General features: G+C 37.3%; 3 protein-coding genes and 1 non-coding gene across 7 annotated transcripts; 3 read left to right on the forward strand and 1 right to left on the reverse strand.

The window, feature by feature from the left end:
- Positions 1–1,027: 1,027 nt before the first annotated feature.
- Positions 1,028–4,548, forward strand: LOC111807075 (probable myosin-binding protein 6). The gene is made up of 3 exons (XM_023692652.1): positions 1,028–2,076; positions 2,556–3,730; positions 4,321–4,548. The coding sequence occupies exons 1-2, from the start codon at positions 1,581–1,583 to the stop codon at positions 3,491–3,493; spliced, it is 1,434 nt and encodes a 477-aa protein (XP_023548420.1). The 5' UTR covers positions 1,028–1,580; the 3' UTR covers positions 3,494–3,730; positions 4,321–4,548.
- A 243-nt stretch (positions 4,549–4,791) lies between these two features.
- Positions 4,792–10,725, forward strand: LOC111807074 (phosphatidylinositol/phosphatidylcholine transfer protein SFH9). Of its 4 annotated transcripts, none has more exons than XM_023692647.1 (15): positions 4,792–5,491; positions 5,596–5,887; positions 6,687–6,786; positions 7,006–7,272; positions 7,363–7,440; positions 7,519–7,620; positions 7,719–7,768; positions 7,881–7,980; positions 8,116–8,208; positions 8,300–8,401; positions 8,897–8,978; positions 9,559–9,944; positions 10,024–10,098; positions 10,250–10,346; positions 10,436–10,725. In XM_023692647.1, the coding sequence occupies exons 1-14, from the start codon at positions 5,485–5,487 to the stop codon at positions 10,295–10,297; spliced, it is 1,782 nt and encodes a 593-aa protein (XP_023548415.1). In that variant the 5' UTR covers positions 4,792–5,484; the 3' UTR covers positions 10,298–10,346; positions 10,436–10,725. The 4 variants fall into 4 exon arrangements, with proteins under 4 accessions (XP_023548415.1, XP_023548416.1, XP_023548417.1 ...); XM_023692648.1 differs by having other exon boundaries at positions 4,795–5,491; positions 8,119–8,208; XM_023692649.1 differs by having other exon boundaries at positions 4,796–5,491; positions 8,303–8,401.
- An 811-nt stretch (positions 10,726–11,536) lies between these two features.
- Positions 11,537–15,213, forward strand: LOC111807620 (pentatricopeptide repeat-containing protein At5g48730, chloroplastic). The gene is made up of 3 exons (XM_023693421.1): positions 11,537–12,021; positions 13,098–13,504; positions 14,189–15,213. The coding sequence occupies exons 1-3, from the start codon at positions 11,563–11,565 to the stop codon at positions 14,895–14,897; spliced, it is 1,575 nt and encodes a 524-aa protein (XP_023549189.1). The 5' UTR covers positions 11,537–11,562; the 3' UTR covers positions 14,898–15,213.
- On the reverse strand, positions 14,980–15,176 carry LOC111807858. The gene has a single exon (XR_002817001.1). It is a non-coding gene; the product is annotated as a U2 spliceosomal RNA (small nuclear RNA).
- Positions 15,214–16,420: the final 1,207 nt, after the last annotated feature.

Raw genomic sequence — 16,420 nt, forward strand, 5'->3', positions numbered from 1 at the left:
ATAAAATGATTAGGGATTAATTTTGTAACGACCGAGATCTATGTTAGCAGATATCGTCTTTTTTGGACTTTTCCTTTTAGGCTTGCCCTCAAGGCGGGAGAAGGTTTCCACACCTTTATAAATGGTGGATGGGACATCACAAATATTAATATATTTTTAGTTGGGATATCACAAATATTAATATATTTTTTCGATATTTAATAATTAATCTTATTAATATTACATTGGCAATTTCCGGGTGCGAATTACTTTTAATATTTTTTTCTCAATATTTTATTTGGAGTTTTGAATGTGTGTGTAAGAAAATAAATATAAAATAATTAAGTAATAACTACCAATAAATATTGGCAATTTCCAAGTTCAAATCCTAACTATTAATGTTTTTTTCTTGATATTTTATATGAGGTTTTGGAGCGTGCGACTCAAATGACGGTGATGAGATAGCCCCACTAGACCACATAAAGTACAAACGTAAGAAGCTTTCTAGGGATGACATACTCTTATGAATGATTTATTTGGGACTTCCAAAAACTACTACAACCCTAACCCAATAACCAGGAAAAACTGGTTGTTTGTAGCAAAGCTGCAATAGGAGCTCTATAAAACGGTGAAGACATCCATGTTTACAGTGTCATGTTCGTGAAACTTAATGGTGTATTAGTGATACCTTGGGGAAAAGACTAGTTTGTGTGTAAATATATAATGACAAAGCTTAATGGTAGAAAGAATACAAATGCAACTATCTAGAGTTACGTATCTGTTTGAAAAAAGGACAAATATTTATCGACCATAAAAGCTTAAGAAGCAGATAAAAAGCTTAAGAAGCAGATAAAAAGCTTAAGGCAGATAAAATGGTTTGAATTAGTGAAAGACTATGACGTAGAAATCAAGACAACTCACGCGTCCTCCGAGCTCTTTTATTTATTTATTTAAAAAATAAATAGAAAATAGGGGGTGGAGGGCACGTGGATTTGAGGAATAAATAGATTAGTAATATGAATGTGTAAATATAGATTGGAGATGAACTCAATCATATCCCTTGAACCCTCAAACGGCGTCCTGCTTTCTCAGCGGCGACACTGTGGCAACCATATGAGTGCCGCATGTGTCTCTTTTCCTGTTTTTCATTTAATTTATTTCCTAATTTTCTTTTCCTCTTCCTTTTCTAAAGCTTCCATTCAATTCAATCATGGCGATGATCCAGAAAACGCCATAGCTTTCTTCCTCGTCTTGTTTTTTTCCCTCATCCTTCTCCTCTGCCCCTTCAAATCGACGTCTTATTCAACTTTCTTCAATATCCCCTTTTCCACGCCTAACCCATCGCGAATTTCCCTCGTTTCTTACCTGGGTTTTTCCCTGTTCTGCAAAATTCTGTACTTACCAATCTTGCTCCTCTGTTTTATTCACGTTTCTTGCTCCTCTGTTTCTGTAATTTCTGTTTGGAAAGATTGCTGTTCTGTTTCAATTATTGTGGACGGTGTTTGTTTCCCGATTCTCATAGTTTGTTACTGTTCTTGATTCCTTACTTGCCAAGTTAGAGGAAGAGCTTAGGATATCCGATTTTCTGGTGATTGAAATCCATGACGTTCCACGAGATTCATTCATGGACCTTCTGTGGACTAGTCAGAGCTTTTCTTGACCTAGCTGTTGTTTATTTTCTTTTGTGCGTGTCAGCGACTGTGTTTATCCCATCTAAGATTTTGGAAGTTGTTGGGTTTTGCTTGCCTTGTCCTTGTACTGGATTTTATGGGAATCAGAACCCTAATTTGTGTTTGCATAGACTCCTTTTTAGTTGGCCCAAGAGGAAGATCTATTTGGTGCTCGATTCAGTCAAGCATAGGTTTCCTTTTGATTTGATTTTGGTCGATGATCAAATGGGTAAGAATAGGAATTTGTTAAGGGAGAATCATCATACGGATGGAGTTCCTCTGCTGCAATCTGCGGCATGTTGTAGTAAGGGTAATAGGATTATGTTCCAGAGGCCAAGGCGGAGGAGAGCTTCTGTTGAATATGGGAAATTGTTCAGAAAGGAATGGGAATTTCTGGCTTTGGATCAAAAACAAGACCTCATTCCAGGTGGGTTATGTGATCAATTTCATATTCTTCATCAATATTATAAGTTCTTTAAATGTTATGAACTTATGATATATTGTTATCTTGCTAGGATTGCTACTGCTTCGTTTGTTTGTTTTTCTGGTTATGAAAATATTTTGAAGATTAACTGGACTGTTACTAATCGATTCGATGCTAGCCAAAGTAAGAGTGAAGGAACATTACCTGATTCCTTTTTCCCCTTGATTGTTATTCCTATGATACGAGATCACTGCTCATTTATAGATGTAGCTGTGCTAACAAACAAGGACTAACCAGCTAACAACACGCTTTCCGACTTCAAAGTAACGAAACCACCCGTACATTTTAAGAAGCTGTATTTAACTCATCGTGAATTCCCATCTCTTTTTTTTGTTTGGCTTATGTAGAGGAGGAGGTGAAGGAGAGGTTCTATGTCAAGTTTTTTGCTATATAATGATGTTTCTGTGACCTTGCTATTTCAGATGATGTTAATGAATCATATCATATGGACTTGGGTCGAAGAACCTGGCAAGGGTTTGATTCAAGTGGTTCGGTTGGCGAAAATAGTTATCTAAATAAAGGTTCTTCCACTATTGGACATGGTACCAATAATGATCAAGAGAGAGACATTATTGGAAATGAAGTCTCTATTAGATTGTTGGAGCAGGCCCTTGAAGAAGAGAAAGCTGCCCGGGCGTCTCTCTTTCTGGAACTGGAAGAGGAGAGAGCTGCTGCTGCTACAGCTGCCGATGAAGCAATAGCGATGATAACACGTTTGCAAAATGAGAAGGCATCGGTTGAAATGGAAGCAAGACAATATCAGAGGGTAATAGAAGAAAAATTTGCTTATGATGAAGAAGAGATGAATATCCTTCGAGAGATTCTTGTTCAGAGGGAAATAGATTATCATGTTCTAGAGAAGGAAATTGAAGCATATAGACAGATGGATTTTTCAGAAAAGGAAGAGTTAAAAAGAAACTGGGATTTCATATTAGACGAACATAAAGAACAGTCTTCCACAGCTCGTTACTCAAATGGAGATCCACCCGTAGTTCATCAAATTGAAAACGCTCTCTCTCTTTCAAGTAAAGCAAAGTCGAACGAATCTAACAGTTGTAACTCTCAATGCCATTTTAATGAAGAAGGGTTGCTTAAGCAAACGATCTGGACGGATAAAGACAATGAACTGATGGATAATAGCTTATTATTTGAGCGCACTGCTATTGAGGAAGCTCTACGTCGTGGTGGTTTTGAGAAAAGCTTTCTTTCTCGTGGGGCGCTGCAAAACAGATTGGAACACATAGATCACACAATTAATGATCTTGGAAGTTCCATCCCTGATATGGAAATAGACGTTCAAGATATCCATGTTATTGATGAAAAACTCCACATGGATGACTCAAGTGAAGAGAGAAGTTGATAATTAACCATCTAAATCAACCATAGAAGTAAAATTCTGGGCTGTTTAGTTATTTGTTGTTTGATGCAATGTGTGCTCCAGAAGAATTTTGTCTATATTGAAAGGTCGTCGTCGTAGTGTCGTCCGGTTAGAAGGGTACGAACTTCTCCATCTGTGAAGAAAAGGAAAGAGAATAATGGAATTTCCTGTTGAAATACCAAACTCCAAGATATTTGATGGCTTGGAGATCCTTTTAAGGTATGAATTGTCTGTTTACTTTACCATTTATTCATTGTTAATGACCTTATTTAGTTGATCATGGACTCTGCTGATATCTTTGTTTCTTGAAGTTCATATTGATTGAATTGGAAAATTGCAGATGTTAATTCGATTGTGTGTTAACAATGTGCGTCAAGGGCCTTTTAGATATCTTTTAGAGTTCAAGGACTAAATAGATATAAACTTGATAGTCAACGATGTGCGTTCAAGGACCTTATAGATATCATTTAGAGTTCAAGGACTAAATCGATATGAAAGTCAATGTCGGTGTGCATGCATGATGGTTCTTCAACTGCTATCAAATTTCTTTTGAAGGAACTCCTTGTTTGCAAAGCTGAAGAAAATAAGGCTTTTGAGACCGACCACCTTTCACTTTCGTGTACTCTTCTATATTCTCTGCGACACAGGACGGACAGATTCAACTCTCAATTTTTTCTTAGCTTTATAGAGACGTCGATATAAACATCGATCGATAGTATGAAGAATTATAGAATCAAGGAACTCATAAATCTTTTATATTAGTATTAGATTCTTATTAATTGTATACTTCTTTTGTTGATAACTTCCAGGTGAGGAGGGGAAGATTCATATGAGGATTGTAATTGCCGTTGTGTGAAGAAGAATCTGTGTTATATTATGAACAGTTTCCTTTGTAAATTAATTATAGATTAGGTACCATTTCTTGATATCATTTGTGTTTGTAACCTGTTGTAAATATATGTACATATTTTTCCTTCAAAAACAAACAAATTCTAGGTATTGTTGCTAAATAAATTACCTTTTTCGTTCGGAGATTTGAATACGTGACTTAATCGAAGAAATGCAAATCAATTACAATTATTAGGTCGGGTTGGCTAATTACAATGTGTATATTTTAAGTTTTGATTGTCGATCTATCAGAATATAAGAAAAAGAACAAGAGGTTGTTCAGGCGGATTTTGCGAAGACTCGGGTGAATGTATACTTTTGAATTCTTGATACATCTGAATATCTTACATTCCTAGCATTTTATCAAAAATCTATACCGCTCATCAGATAGATAGTGCTATGAGATGGTTTAGGATGATTTAGTCCGACTCTGGCCAAATGATCATGATGGTTTTTTGGGATTGCCCACGAGATCTCGCAATTCGTACTGGAAGTAGTGAGACATCGCCTATTGGGTTAGAATATTAAGTTTCTTGAACTTTCCACCATCTGCTTCGACCGCTGTTCGTCGTTATTGAAATCGAGATTCAAATCCTGGCTGGTTGGTGATCTTGGTTCAATATTTTGATTGGGCTTTTGGGTCGGGGCACAGTAAAAAAGGCAACAAAATGCCAAGTTTGAGTGTGAATGTGAATTCTCAACCAGAATAAAAGTGGTCAAAACCAAGGCTGTAAGTTTCAATTTTGGGTTGGAATCTGATTCTGATCTGTATAAGAAGAATTCAGAAGCTGTTGGAGTTGGAGTTGGATTTGAGCAGTAAAGTAATCGACAACTCGAAGTAAAAATTACGGCGTTTTCAGAAGAATCGGAGAAGGCGAAGAAGAGACAACCTCCGTCCTGCGTCCTTTTCGCCTTTGTTCTTTTCATTCTCTTTGACGATTTCCACAATTGATCCTCTGCATGATCTCTGCCCTGATTCCGTTTCCGTCAATTCAGCCAGTTTCTGGACTCTCTCTCTCTCTCTCTCTCTCTCTCTCTCTCTCTCTCTCTCTGGGTTTGAATCGAATACTTTTTGATCTAACACAATGCCGGGTAGACTTTCGGATCCGATTGAATTTGATTTCGTCAACTTTGATTTCTGCTTCCCACACTCGATCGTCTTGTTTTTGTGATTCGTCTGCCTTCCTCTGTTTCAGGAGATTTTGGTGAAGATGAGAGGGCGAGGGTTTTTGAACCTGAATCCTCTGAAGACGATAGACGGCGAACTCGGTCTAAATCTCTTAGGAAGAGGGCGATCAGTGCTTCTGCTAAATTTAGCAACACGATTAGAAGGCAAAGCAGTAGGGTTGCAGATTGCCGATTTGCTCCGATTTCGGTTGATGAGGTCCGGGACGCCGGGGAGGAAGATTCCGTGAATAAGTTCCGCCAGGCTTTGATCGCGAGAGATCTGCTGCCAGCCCGTTTTGATGATTACCACACCATGTTGAGGTACCTCAATTGTTGTTCGAACAGTAGTGGATTTAAACGATCTGAATAAGCTTCTATGGACGACGCCGATTAAAGAATTGCAGGAAAATTTTAGATTTAGACGTCTTCTCCACATTTTTTTTCGTATAATTCGTGTTCTTTCCTCACCATGCTTGTTAGCATTCTTGCTAGGTATTCGCAACCACATCAACAGCTCTAGTTAATTCAAAAAGTATCGAAATTCTTCATAGCCTAACCTAAACTTTCTTCCTTCATTGCTTGGTTTCTAGAGAGTTCAATTTAATGAATAATTTGGAGACGAAAAATCAATGGGGTCATGGTTCCATGTGTAGATATCAAGTGGCCTCTGCGTCTGCAATTTCTAGAGAATTTTGCGATTGTTCTTCCAATGTAATTCTTTTTAATGAATATTGCTCCAATGTAATGAATACTAGTTGGGTTTCTTTCTTCTAAATTACTGAAGAGATTTGAAAAAACAATCTTGGCTAGAACTTATCAGTCATTGGTGAAAAGATTGTTTTGTGTTTTAGAAAAAGATTAAACCATCAGGTAGCTACGAGTGAGCATTACAATATTGAATATTTGACCACCAAGAACCATACACCACATAGACACTTGAGTTTACTTTGAACTTTAGAACTCCACAAGATTTTGCAACAAGTGGGAGTGCCTTCTAGTTTTGCAATTATGTCATAAAATTGTGATTTACCATGGAAGAGAAATGAGATATGAAGTTTCTTGTATCGCTTGTTACTTCTCTATTGAATTTTCTTTTCTTTCTTTCTTTTTTTGCCCTCAGATTTCTCAAGGCTAGGAAGTTTGACATGGATAAAGCTCTCAACATGTTTACAGAGATGCTCAGCTGGAGAAAAGACAACAATATAGATACTATTATGCAGGTAATGTGGGAGGATATCTACTTATTTATATATATGTTCATTGTTCTGCGTTTCAGTACACGAATGTTTCAAACATGAAAGTTTTATGATTACGAAAGAATGAGCTGAGACCTATACCCTTGTTGAGCTTGCAGTGAGGTCTTAGTTTTTTAAGAAACAAATTTTCATTACAAAAAGAAAGTACGAACGGATGCTGAACCTAAACTGTTATCTCCGTAGGATTTCATATATGATGAGTATGAAGAAGTTCAACGATATTATCCTCACGGTTACCATGGTGTGGATAAAGGAGGAAGACCTGTTTATATTGAAAGACTTGGAAAAATTGAACCTGGCAAGCTAATGAATGTTACCACAATAGATCGGTTTTTGAAATATCATGTCCAGGGGTTTGAGAAGCTTTTTGCTGAGAAATTCACAGCATGTTCTATCGCTGCCAAAAGACACATATATTGTACAACAACAATACTGGATGTTCAGGGACTGGTAATTTCTGGGCATTTCTGAGTGTTACCATGTTATGGTAGTTTTGCATTGTATGTGCCGACAGCAATAATTCTTCTTATAATTGTGTAGAACTTCATGAGCTTTGGAAAGCTTGCACATGACCTTGTTATGCGCATGCAAAAAATTGATGGGGACAATTATCCTGAGGTTGCCTAAACTATATTTTATATTTAGTTTCCTTACTCCGGGAGCTTCTAAAAAAATTTTATACTCGCTACTTTGCAGACGCTGAATCAAATGTACATAGTGAATGCGGGCAGTGGGTTTAAATTTCTTTGGAACACTGCAAGAACCTTTCTTGATCCAAGAACTACAGCAAAGATACATGTACAAGTCCCCTTTCAGTTAATTTTCATTTTTCCCGAGCTTATAACAATTCATGAATTTTGAGTACTGAAGTTGCTGTTTCCTTGCTGGTTCTGTAGGTTTTGGGCAGCAAATTTCAAAATAAGTTGTTGGAGGTCATAGACTCAAGGTCTGAGGATTTCAAATGTTTTTGTTTCTCATATTTTCTTTTAACCTTGTGCTGATTTTTTTTTTTTTTTTTCCTTTTACTAAACTGAAAAGAATGTTTTCTCCTTAAACAGACAGCTTCCCGACTTCCTTGGAGGAGATTGTTCGTGTTCAAATGAAGGTGGATGTCTTAGATCTGACAAGGGGCCCTGGAATGATCCCGAAATCATGAAAGTCTGGTCCTGTCAATTTAGGATGCTTATTATACTTTGTAATTATCAATTTCTAAAAATATTAACATCCGTAGTGTTAATAGTGTTAACTTCGTTACATAAAGCGTGAAGTTACATCATTGCTTGTTTTATCTAGCAGCTTGTTTTTGCCGAAGAAGCTACTCACTCAAGGAAGGCCAACAATTTCTATGGCAGAAGCAGTTTTGAAATCGACTTTTTTAACTCGAAGGTGACCTTGTTGTTTCATAGCATATATGGCTTCATTATATATATATTTTTTGCCGACATGCCATTTCTGATGCTATTTCCTTTCCTAGTAGCAGATTGACCGTAATGAAATATCTTCACCTGAATCAGGGTCTGAGACAACTGCCACTACCAGTGCTTCTAGCATCCGAAATTATGTTTCGGTGACTGGCAGGGTAAGCATGATGGAAATTAAATTATTTTAAGTGCTTCGTAAACACGAACTTCTTTGCTTCAATCAATTCTGAGGAATTAATTGTATATTACAAAGCTGAAGTTGGCTCCTTCAACTGTTATGACACTAGGATGCTGTTTGAGATATAATTGTAACTGTTCAATGTATATGTTCTGAAAAGCTGTTTGCTTGTCTTGCAAATATACGAATTAAAAATCAGTGAGGATAGGTTTTAGGAATTTTCTTTTGGGGTCCTCTTGCAAAAGTAGTACTTCTATTTTAGGTCTATCATAAATCATGTAAAAAATATATTGCATTTCAGGAAGTATAAAGGGAAAAGGTGCTGAAAATTGTCCAATTAGTTGGTAAGGTGTATGCTCTTTTAGCAGTTTTGATCTCGTTAGCAGATCATGTTGTTGAGGAATAGTTTCTACATTCTTATGTAAATATCAATTATTTTTTGTAATTTTTTTTGTTTATTTTACTTTTGTGCCAGGAAAAGTGCTCCACACCTAGGCCCGTTAGCGGCATCGTTGCACCTACCGTTCCTGCTGGAATAATTGAAGAATATGGTTCAAGTAGGTTAACATTCAACTATTCCTTCATTTTTCTTACCTTAGAATCGAGCTTGATAAAATCTATATGAGATGAATGATATATCTTCGTTGTAGAATGAGAAAGTTTAAACCGTTCCTGCATTGCATGCACCTAGCTTCCTAGAACTCGTGAGCTTTTTCCTAGACTGCTTGTTGACTTCCTTATCATATATTTTCCATCCTCTTCTAATAGTATGATTTGCGTGCTTAATCTTGGACTGATTATGATTTTTGGATTTCTTTTCATTCGTAGTGTACCGTACCTACTGATTACAAAGAAAATGATCCACACGTCTTCCCACACTGCATGATTTTATATTTTTTCATCTTCTTTCAAGGAGGCTTATGAATGTCTTAGAGTTAAAACATCAAATAAGTGACAGTGTAGTGCTTCTTCCAATATGAACCTGTCATAAAGTTGCCAAGGATATTTTTATTCTATAAAACTGATAAATTAGTTCAAATTGTAAAGACTTAAATGTTACATGTGACGGGCATCAATAGTGCTTTATGTAGTAACTGACCTTACCTTTGTCTGACTGGGTTTTCGTAACCGTGACAGATAATCTAAATGCTGATGTTCAACCAATAAGGCTACTGAAGAAATTCATTCCTCAAGTTACGAGTACATTTGTTCATTTTGTATTCAGAATTTTTGCATGCATATATCTATTAGTCCCAGGATTTCGGAGAATTTTCATGATTAGACATGCTGAGAATCAACAACCTGAAGACACTTCCAACGACCAGTTGGAAGATTCAGGGCCTCAAGAACAGTCTAATACATTGGAAGTGGACCCAATCTGGCAAAGGCTGCAAAATTTGGAAGTTATGGTGACAGAACTTACCAATAAACCTTCAAAAATCCCTCTAGAGAAAGAGGACATGATTAATGAATCTCTGAACCGTATAAAATCCATAGAATATGACCTGCAGAAGACAAAGAGAGTAAGAAATCTTCCAGAATAACAAGAACACTGAAGTGGTTTGTGCTTTAACTGAATATATTTTTCTGCTTGAATCCTAGGCATTGCTTGCTACTGCATCAAAACAAGTGGAGCTTGCTGAGTCAATGGAAAGTATAAAGGAAAACAACTTGGTTGTAAGTCTCCAAAAATACTTATTTAACATTTTGCACTTCTAATATCTATGCTGCAAAAGTATGCATAATCTTGTTTTTTCCATTATGGAGAAGTCTGTTCACCATTACTAAACAGGACTTTGTTGATTAAGTTGCTCGTCACGAATTGCAGGGAGCGTATTCATGTTGGCCTAGAACTCGAAAACCATTTTTGTATTGAAGTTGAGCGCGTCACCACCGGTCGAAGTTTTGTTGAATTATCAATTCAGGTTATCTCTCTTTCTCTCTCTCGACCTGAGATGGCTTGTTAGGAAGAATCATGTTCTTATTTCGCTCCCAATTCCATTGTTCTTTTCAGATGTTTCTATGGAACGGAAGATGTTTCTGATCATAAAGAAGAAAAATGGTATACGCACATAATCAGAGTTCTTTTGTATAGAGCATAACACAGAGTATCACACCCACACACATAATAATATAACTGTTCTTTTACATTTATATTGTACATGATTTACAGTTTTCTCTTTTGCTCTGTTCCTTGTTGAGTCTTGAAACTGATACATAGATATAAGAACTATACATGACCTCACTCAGTTGTGTATTATATCAACTAACATTTGACTAAATATACAAAACATTCCTTGTTTCCCCTTGAGTGTCAGATAATATCATAGCATACATCTGTTTTAACTCGGTTTCATATCACATCTGCAGCGTCTCGATGATATGAAAGTACCCAAAACATGTTTTTAATCATTCGGATCAATTTTTATGGCGTTGAAATCATGATTGATGGTGTGAAATCAAACACTAAATTGATTATGCTATGTTGTATAGTTTATGTTGAATATACGGTGAAGTTTGAATTAACTTCAAAACCTTGAACAAGTGATCAATTGCAAGATCCATACCCATGAACAGTAACAAATAGGTCGAAGTAACCTAACCCGTGTTTTATAGTCTTTTCTATTTTCATATCATACGAGCTCTCACTCATAATAAACTCATATCAATGGATGAGTCATTTGGCTCGTAAAATTTAGATCATTCCTCTCAAATTCAAGAGAGATATCATTAGATACGCGGACGAGATTCAAATTTAGATGCATTACTTTTTTACATTAAATATAATCTTCATCCCGACTAAGAATTAAATGTGAACTACGAGATAGTTCTAATTTAGGTATCAAATATTAGTAGCACCCGTAATATTAATATATTTAACTCAATTACAAATGGCTTAATTCTCCCGATGTATTCATGACATAAAATATGAGATCGATGTGAGCCGTAAATTAATTAAATTCATGACATAAAATATGAGATCGATCTGAGGCGTAAATTAATTAATGAATTAATTGTGGCATTTTAGAACTAAATATGATCAAGAGTAAGATAAGTTTGAAAAATTAAATAAATTTAGGGGAAAAAAAGGATAAAATATATAATGTCACACCTATCGGAGATGGGATACTAAGGCCGTGGATGCGAGGCGAATGGCCTGAGAATCTCAAAGCTCAGCATCCACTATCCATGGCCGCCCACTCCACTCCCTCCATCCTTCTTCCACCGGCAGTCAGCCATTCAAATCCTAAGAACCGTGTATTTCTTTGTCAACAACGAGCGAGCCATCCCAATTTCGAATCTCCCGCCCCATCTTCCTCTTCGTCTTCTACAGATGGTAAGCTCATGCAGAGAAGTCCTCGCGAAGGACGCATGGACATCGCAAAGCTGAAGGCGAAGGAAGCGGGCGAGAGAAAAGAGGAGGTCAACAGGAAGATTGCTTCTCAGAAAGCCATTTCTGTGATTTTGCGCAGGGAAGCCACGAAGGCCGTCATTGAGAGGAAGAGAGGCCCCACTAACTCTAAGAAACTGCTTCCGCGGACTGTTCTTGAGGCTCTCCATGAACGAATCACGGCCTTGCGATGGGAGTCTGCGCTCAAGGTCAGTTAATTTTGGTTTTAAGCTGCGTCTGATTTTTCCTTTTCTAGTATTCGTTTGGAAATTTATAATCGCTTTGGTTTGGAGACTCTTGGAAGAACAACGTAAAGGTGTTTTGTTCTTCTCTCTTTTTGGTTCTTGTATTGATGAGTGAAATGACTCTTGTTCGGAATTCCAGCAGTTCCCTTCATGTTTGAGTTCAATGTAATTCATTTTAAGAACAAATTTAATTGACTGCTTTGAGTGCAAATAAACCTCAATTGAAGCCCAGAAGTTGGATCTTTCTTCATTTAGCAACCAGGAAAGAAGAAACAAGTGTATCTTTGGATTGAGTCGGTAAACACGGGCAGCACCGAACGAGAATGAATATGTATAGAACTGGTACAACAAAGACGAGGCATAGAAATATAAATCACCATGGAACCTAAAAGTTTGAGCTTGTGGGTAACAACAAATTTAATTTGTATCAACACTCAACATTTACTAGGTGGATTTGCTCGTGTGCTAGCCATCAACTGGAAGAGGACATTCTGGTTTCCTGTCTTTTTAGGGTATATCAGACTTTGTTGGGACGATCTAAGGCTTTGACTTATCTTACAACCATGGAATAGATTATGTGAGATCCCACATCGGTTGGGGAGGAGAACGAAGCATTATTTACAAGGGTGTGGAAACCTCTCCCTAGTAAACCTGTTTTAAAAACCTTGAGGGGAAGCCCGAAAGAAAAAGCTCAGAGAGAACAATATCTGCTAGCGGTGTGATTGAGCTGTTACATATTCATTGTTTTGTTAAATATAAGCTGCTATTGCTATTTGAGCTTGTTGTCTGCCAGGATTTTAGTGAGATGATGATTGTGTTAAGAGTGGGAATTTGGATGCATGAGAAAAATTTAAATGCACAAGGCCAGCAACTTATGAAAAACTGGCACCATTGACAACTTATGGATTGTGTCATTAGCATTCAATGTTAAATTTTGTTCATTGTTAAGAACAAAAAGAGTTCAAAACTTGGTCAAGAACTACCATGATTAATCTAATTCGTCTTCTTAATTGTGTGAGTTTATTTATTATGGATTTCAGGTTTTTGAACTACTACGCGAACAATTGTGGTACAGACCTTACGCCGGGATGTACATCAAGCTAATTGTCATGCTTGGAAAATGTAAGCAACCTGAAAAGGCCTATGAGCTGTTCCAAGAAATGATCGAGGAAGGCTGTGAAGTTAGCCATGAGTCCTATACTGCTCTCCTGTCGGCCTATAGTAGGAGTGGTCTTCTTGACAGGGCATTTTCACTCCTCAACGAGATGAAAAACAGTCCTGATTGCCAGCCTGACGTTCACACTTACTCTATCCTCATAAAATCATGTTTGCAGGTGTTTGCATTCAGCGAAGCACAAACTCTACTCTCTGACATGGTGACTCGAGGAATAAAACCGAACACTATTACATATAATACCTTCATTGATGCTTATGGCAAAGCAAAAATGTACTCTTACCTGCCTGCCTTTTGAGAACATAATAGATGATTCATCTGGTTGCTGACTGAACTATGTTTAAATTTGAGTACTATAGATGATAATCGACTTCATTTTTAGATGGAGCTTATATCTTTCTGCAGGCGTAACGCCTTCCACGGCCAGTTCTCTTCAACCTTTCCTCCAGAGTCAACTGCTAGAAGTTACGGCCAGTTCTCTTCAACCTTTCCTCCAGAGTCAACTGCTAGAAGTTAAGCTTGGTTATAGCTAGTAGTTGGAGCCAGCATGGGGTGTGTGAGGTCTCCTTTTGTAGGAAAGGGGTGGGTGCCGTGGGGCTATTAGAAGAAAATGGTTTCGTCTTTTATGCTTATGGACTAGTTCTGCTCCTCTATGTCATGGTTGTTATCAATCTCTCTGGAAGTAACAGTCCAAGCCCACCACTAGCAGATATTGTCCTCTTTAGGCTCTCCCTTCTTTCCCTTCTGAGCTTCCCTTCAAGGTTTTAAAATGTTTGCTACGGAGAGGTTTTTATACCCTTATAAGGAATGTTTTGTTCCCATCTCCAACAGACGTGGGATCTCACAACTTCTGTCTCTTCTTCGCATTGTCCTGTCTTATAATCTGCGACCAGATGAATGTGTCTACTACTTCCATAGTAGAAAAGTAACTTCTTTTTGTGTGTATATATTCTGCAGGTTTGCTGAAATGGAGTCCATCCTTGTGGAAATGCTGAGTGATGACGGATGTAAGCCCGACGTTTGGACCATGAACTCGACACTTCGAGGCTTTGGCAGCAGTGGACAATTAGAGACCATGGAGAAATGTTATGAAAAGTTCCAGGGAGCTGGAATCCAACCAAACATTCAGACCTTCAACATCCTTTTGGATTCATACGGCAAAGCTAAAAGCTATGAGAAAATGAGTGCTGTTATGGAGTATATGCAGAAGTACCATTATTCATGGACAATCGTAACCTACAACATCGTTATCGACGCGTTCGGGAGGGCTGGGAATTTGAAACAGATGGAGCATCTATTTCGCCTTATGAGATCAGAGAGGATCCAACCGAGTTGTGTAACACTTTGCTCGCTCGTAAAGGCCTACGGTCAAGCAGGAAAACGCGACAAAATCGACAGTGTACTGCACATAGTCGAGAATTCCAATATAACGCTGGATACCGTCTTTTACAACTGTCTCGTGGACGCTTACGGGCGAATGGAATGTTTCGCAGAGATGAAGGCGGTACTCGGAATGATGGAGCAGAGAGGCTGCAAGCCTGATAAGACTACCTACAGGATCATGGCTCGAGCTTATTCAGATGGAGGAATGGCCAACCATGCCAGGGAGATCCATGATCTTGTAAGCACAGCAGAAGCAAGTAAGAGAACTCGTCCTGACTTATGATATTAATCTCTTATCATATGTAATGAAATAAATCTTAGTATTGATAATTAAAGGAGAAATTTAAAAATTGGATTTGGGCTTTGTGGGGTGGGCCAGGCCCATGCGGTAGTGCAAGGCAAGGGCAACGCTCAAAGGCCCACAATAGCAAGCTAATGTGTTGGGCCTTCCCCCGAGAAAAATTAATTTAATATCATGTGGGCCGATGGCCCACGTATCAGATATTAAACTGATAAGAACAGATACTACACTTGATCTTAGCCAAAAGGCCGAGAAAGGTATGAAGATTTTAAGTCACATGATTCCCCTTTTATACAAATCCTTTGTCGCTCTCATGATGGGCTTTCTCGATGTGGGACGGTTCTATACGCCACAATCTTTCTTTCCTTCCTTTCTTTATTTCCTTATATAATTATTTAATAAATTCGGTTTAATCTATTTTAGATATTTTTATTATTTTATTACTTAAATTCTAAAACCAAATACGACTTTTTTTAATATTTTTTGTTGGCATTATTTAACATCATTTTCAAACTATTAGTTATTATTTATGACCTTCAATAAGCTTTTTAATGTTTGAAATAAAAATTGTTTATGGAGTTAAATATTCAAAAGTGAATAAATAAAATTAAAAAGTCTCGAGATTATACTAATAACTATTTTAAAATTAAAGTAACGTAGGGTTGTATTAAATTAGTTTATATGTATCAAATATAATTAATTTAGTCTCAGATTCACTATCATTTCATGGGATCGAGTTCGTTATTTATTTTTTAAAAATAAATTAATAAAATATAATTATTCCAATAGTTTAAACATGTATATTAAAATAATAATAAAAATAATCGGGTAGGGAGAATGATAACAATTGTTTAGGCATACTCTGTTTAGGCATACTCGTGTGTAGTGAACATGTCTAGTGCCACGATTGTACTTCTTCCAACCATGCGACACTATGATTTAGGATTGATCATGGTTAGCTTTAGGGAAATCTAGTCCTAACCTACTTTTCACGACTCTTTGCGACTTTGGATGAGATTCTTTCATTCTCGGTCGAACTTCACTTCATGTGCAACTAAGCTTCTCTGGGCCATGCACGTCACATGTATGTGTATTTTCCTTGTTCACTACTCTAATTGACTTGTCTCTACTGTAGGTCAAGTTTCGTGTATTTACCTTATCCTATATGTTGTGCAAATGTCTTCTATTAATGTCGCATCTCATTATACCATCTTTGTTCTCAACAACGCTGTCTCCTTGCTTCTCTATTAGTTTAGAACTTCACCAATATGAGTTTGAATCCTTTGTTAGGTCAAAATAGGCTCATAGCATGTTGAAGGATCATATTGGGTGATGTAGCCACTTATCGGGACTCGTTTGATCATTGTAGTACTTATCTACCAGCTTACTCTGGCGCCTACCTACCTAATGGTTGCATGTTGGGTTTTATCAGGCTATTAAAATGTTTGTCGTGACAACTCAGGTATCGAGTCCACTAACACTTCATGATGTCACCCCGAGCATCA

This window comes from Cucurbita pepo, chromosome LG12 (assembly GCF_002806865.2).
Source record: "Cucurbita pepo subsp. pepo cultivar mu-cu-16 chromosome LG12, ASM280686v2, whole genome shotgun sequence".
In the NCBI taxonomy this organism is placed as follows: domain Eukaryota; kingdom Viridiplantae; phylum Streptophyta; class Magnoliopsida; order Cucurbitales; family Cucurbitaceae; genus Cucurbita; species Cucurbita pepo.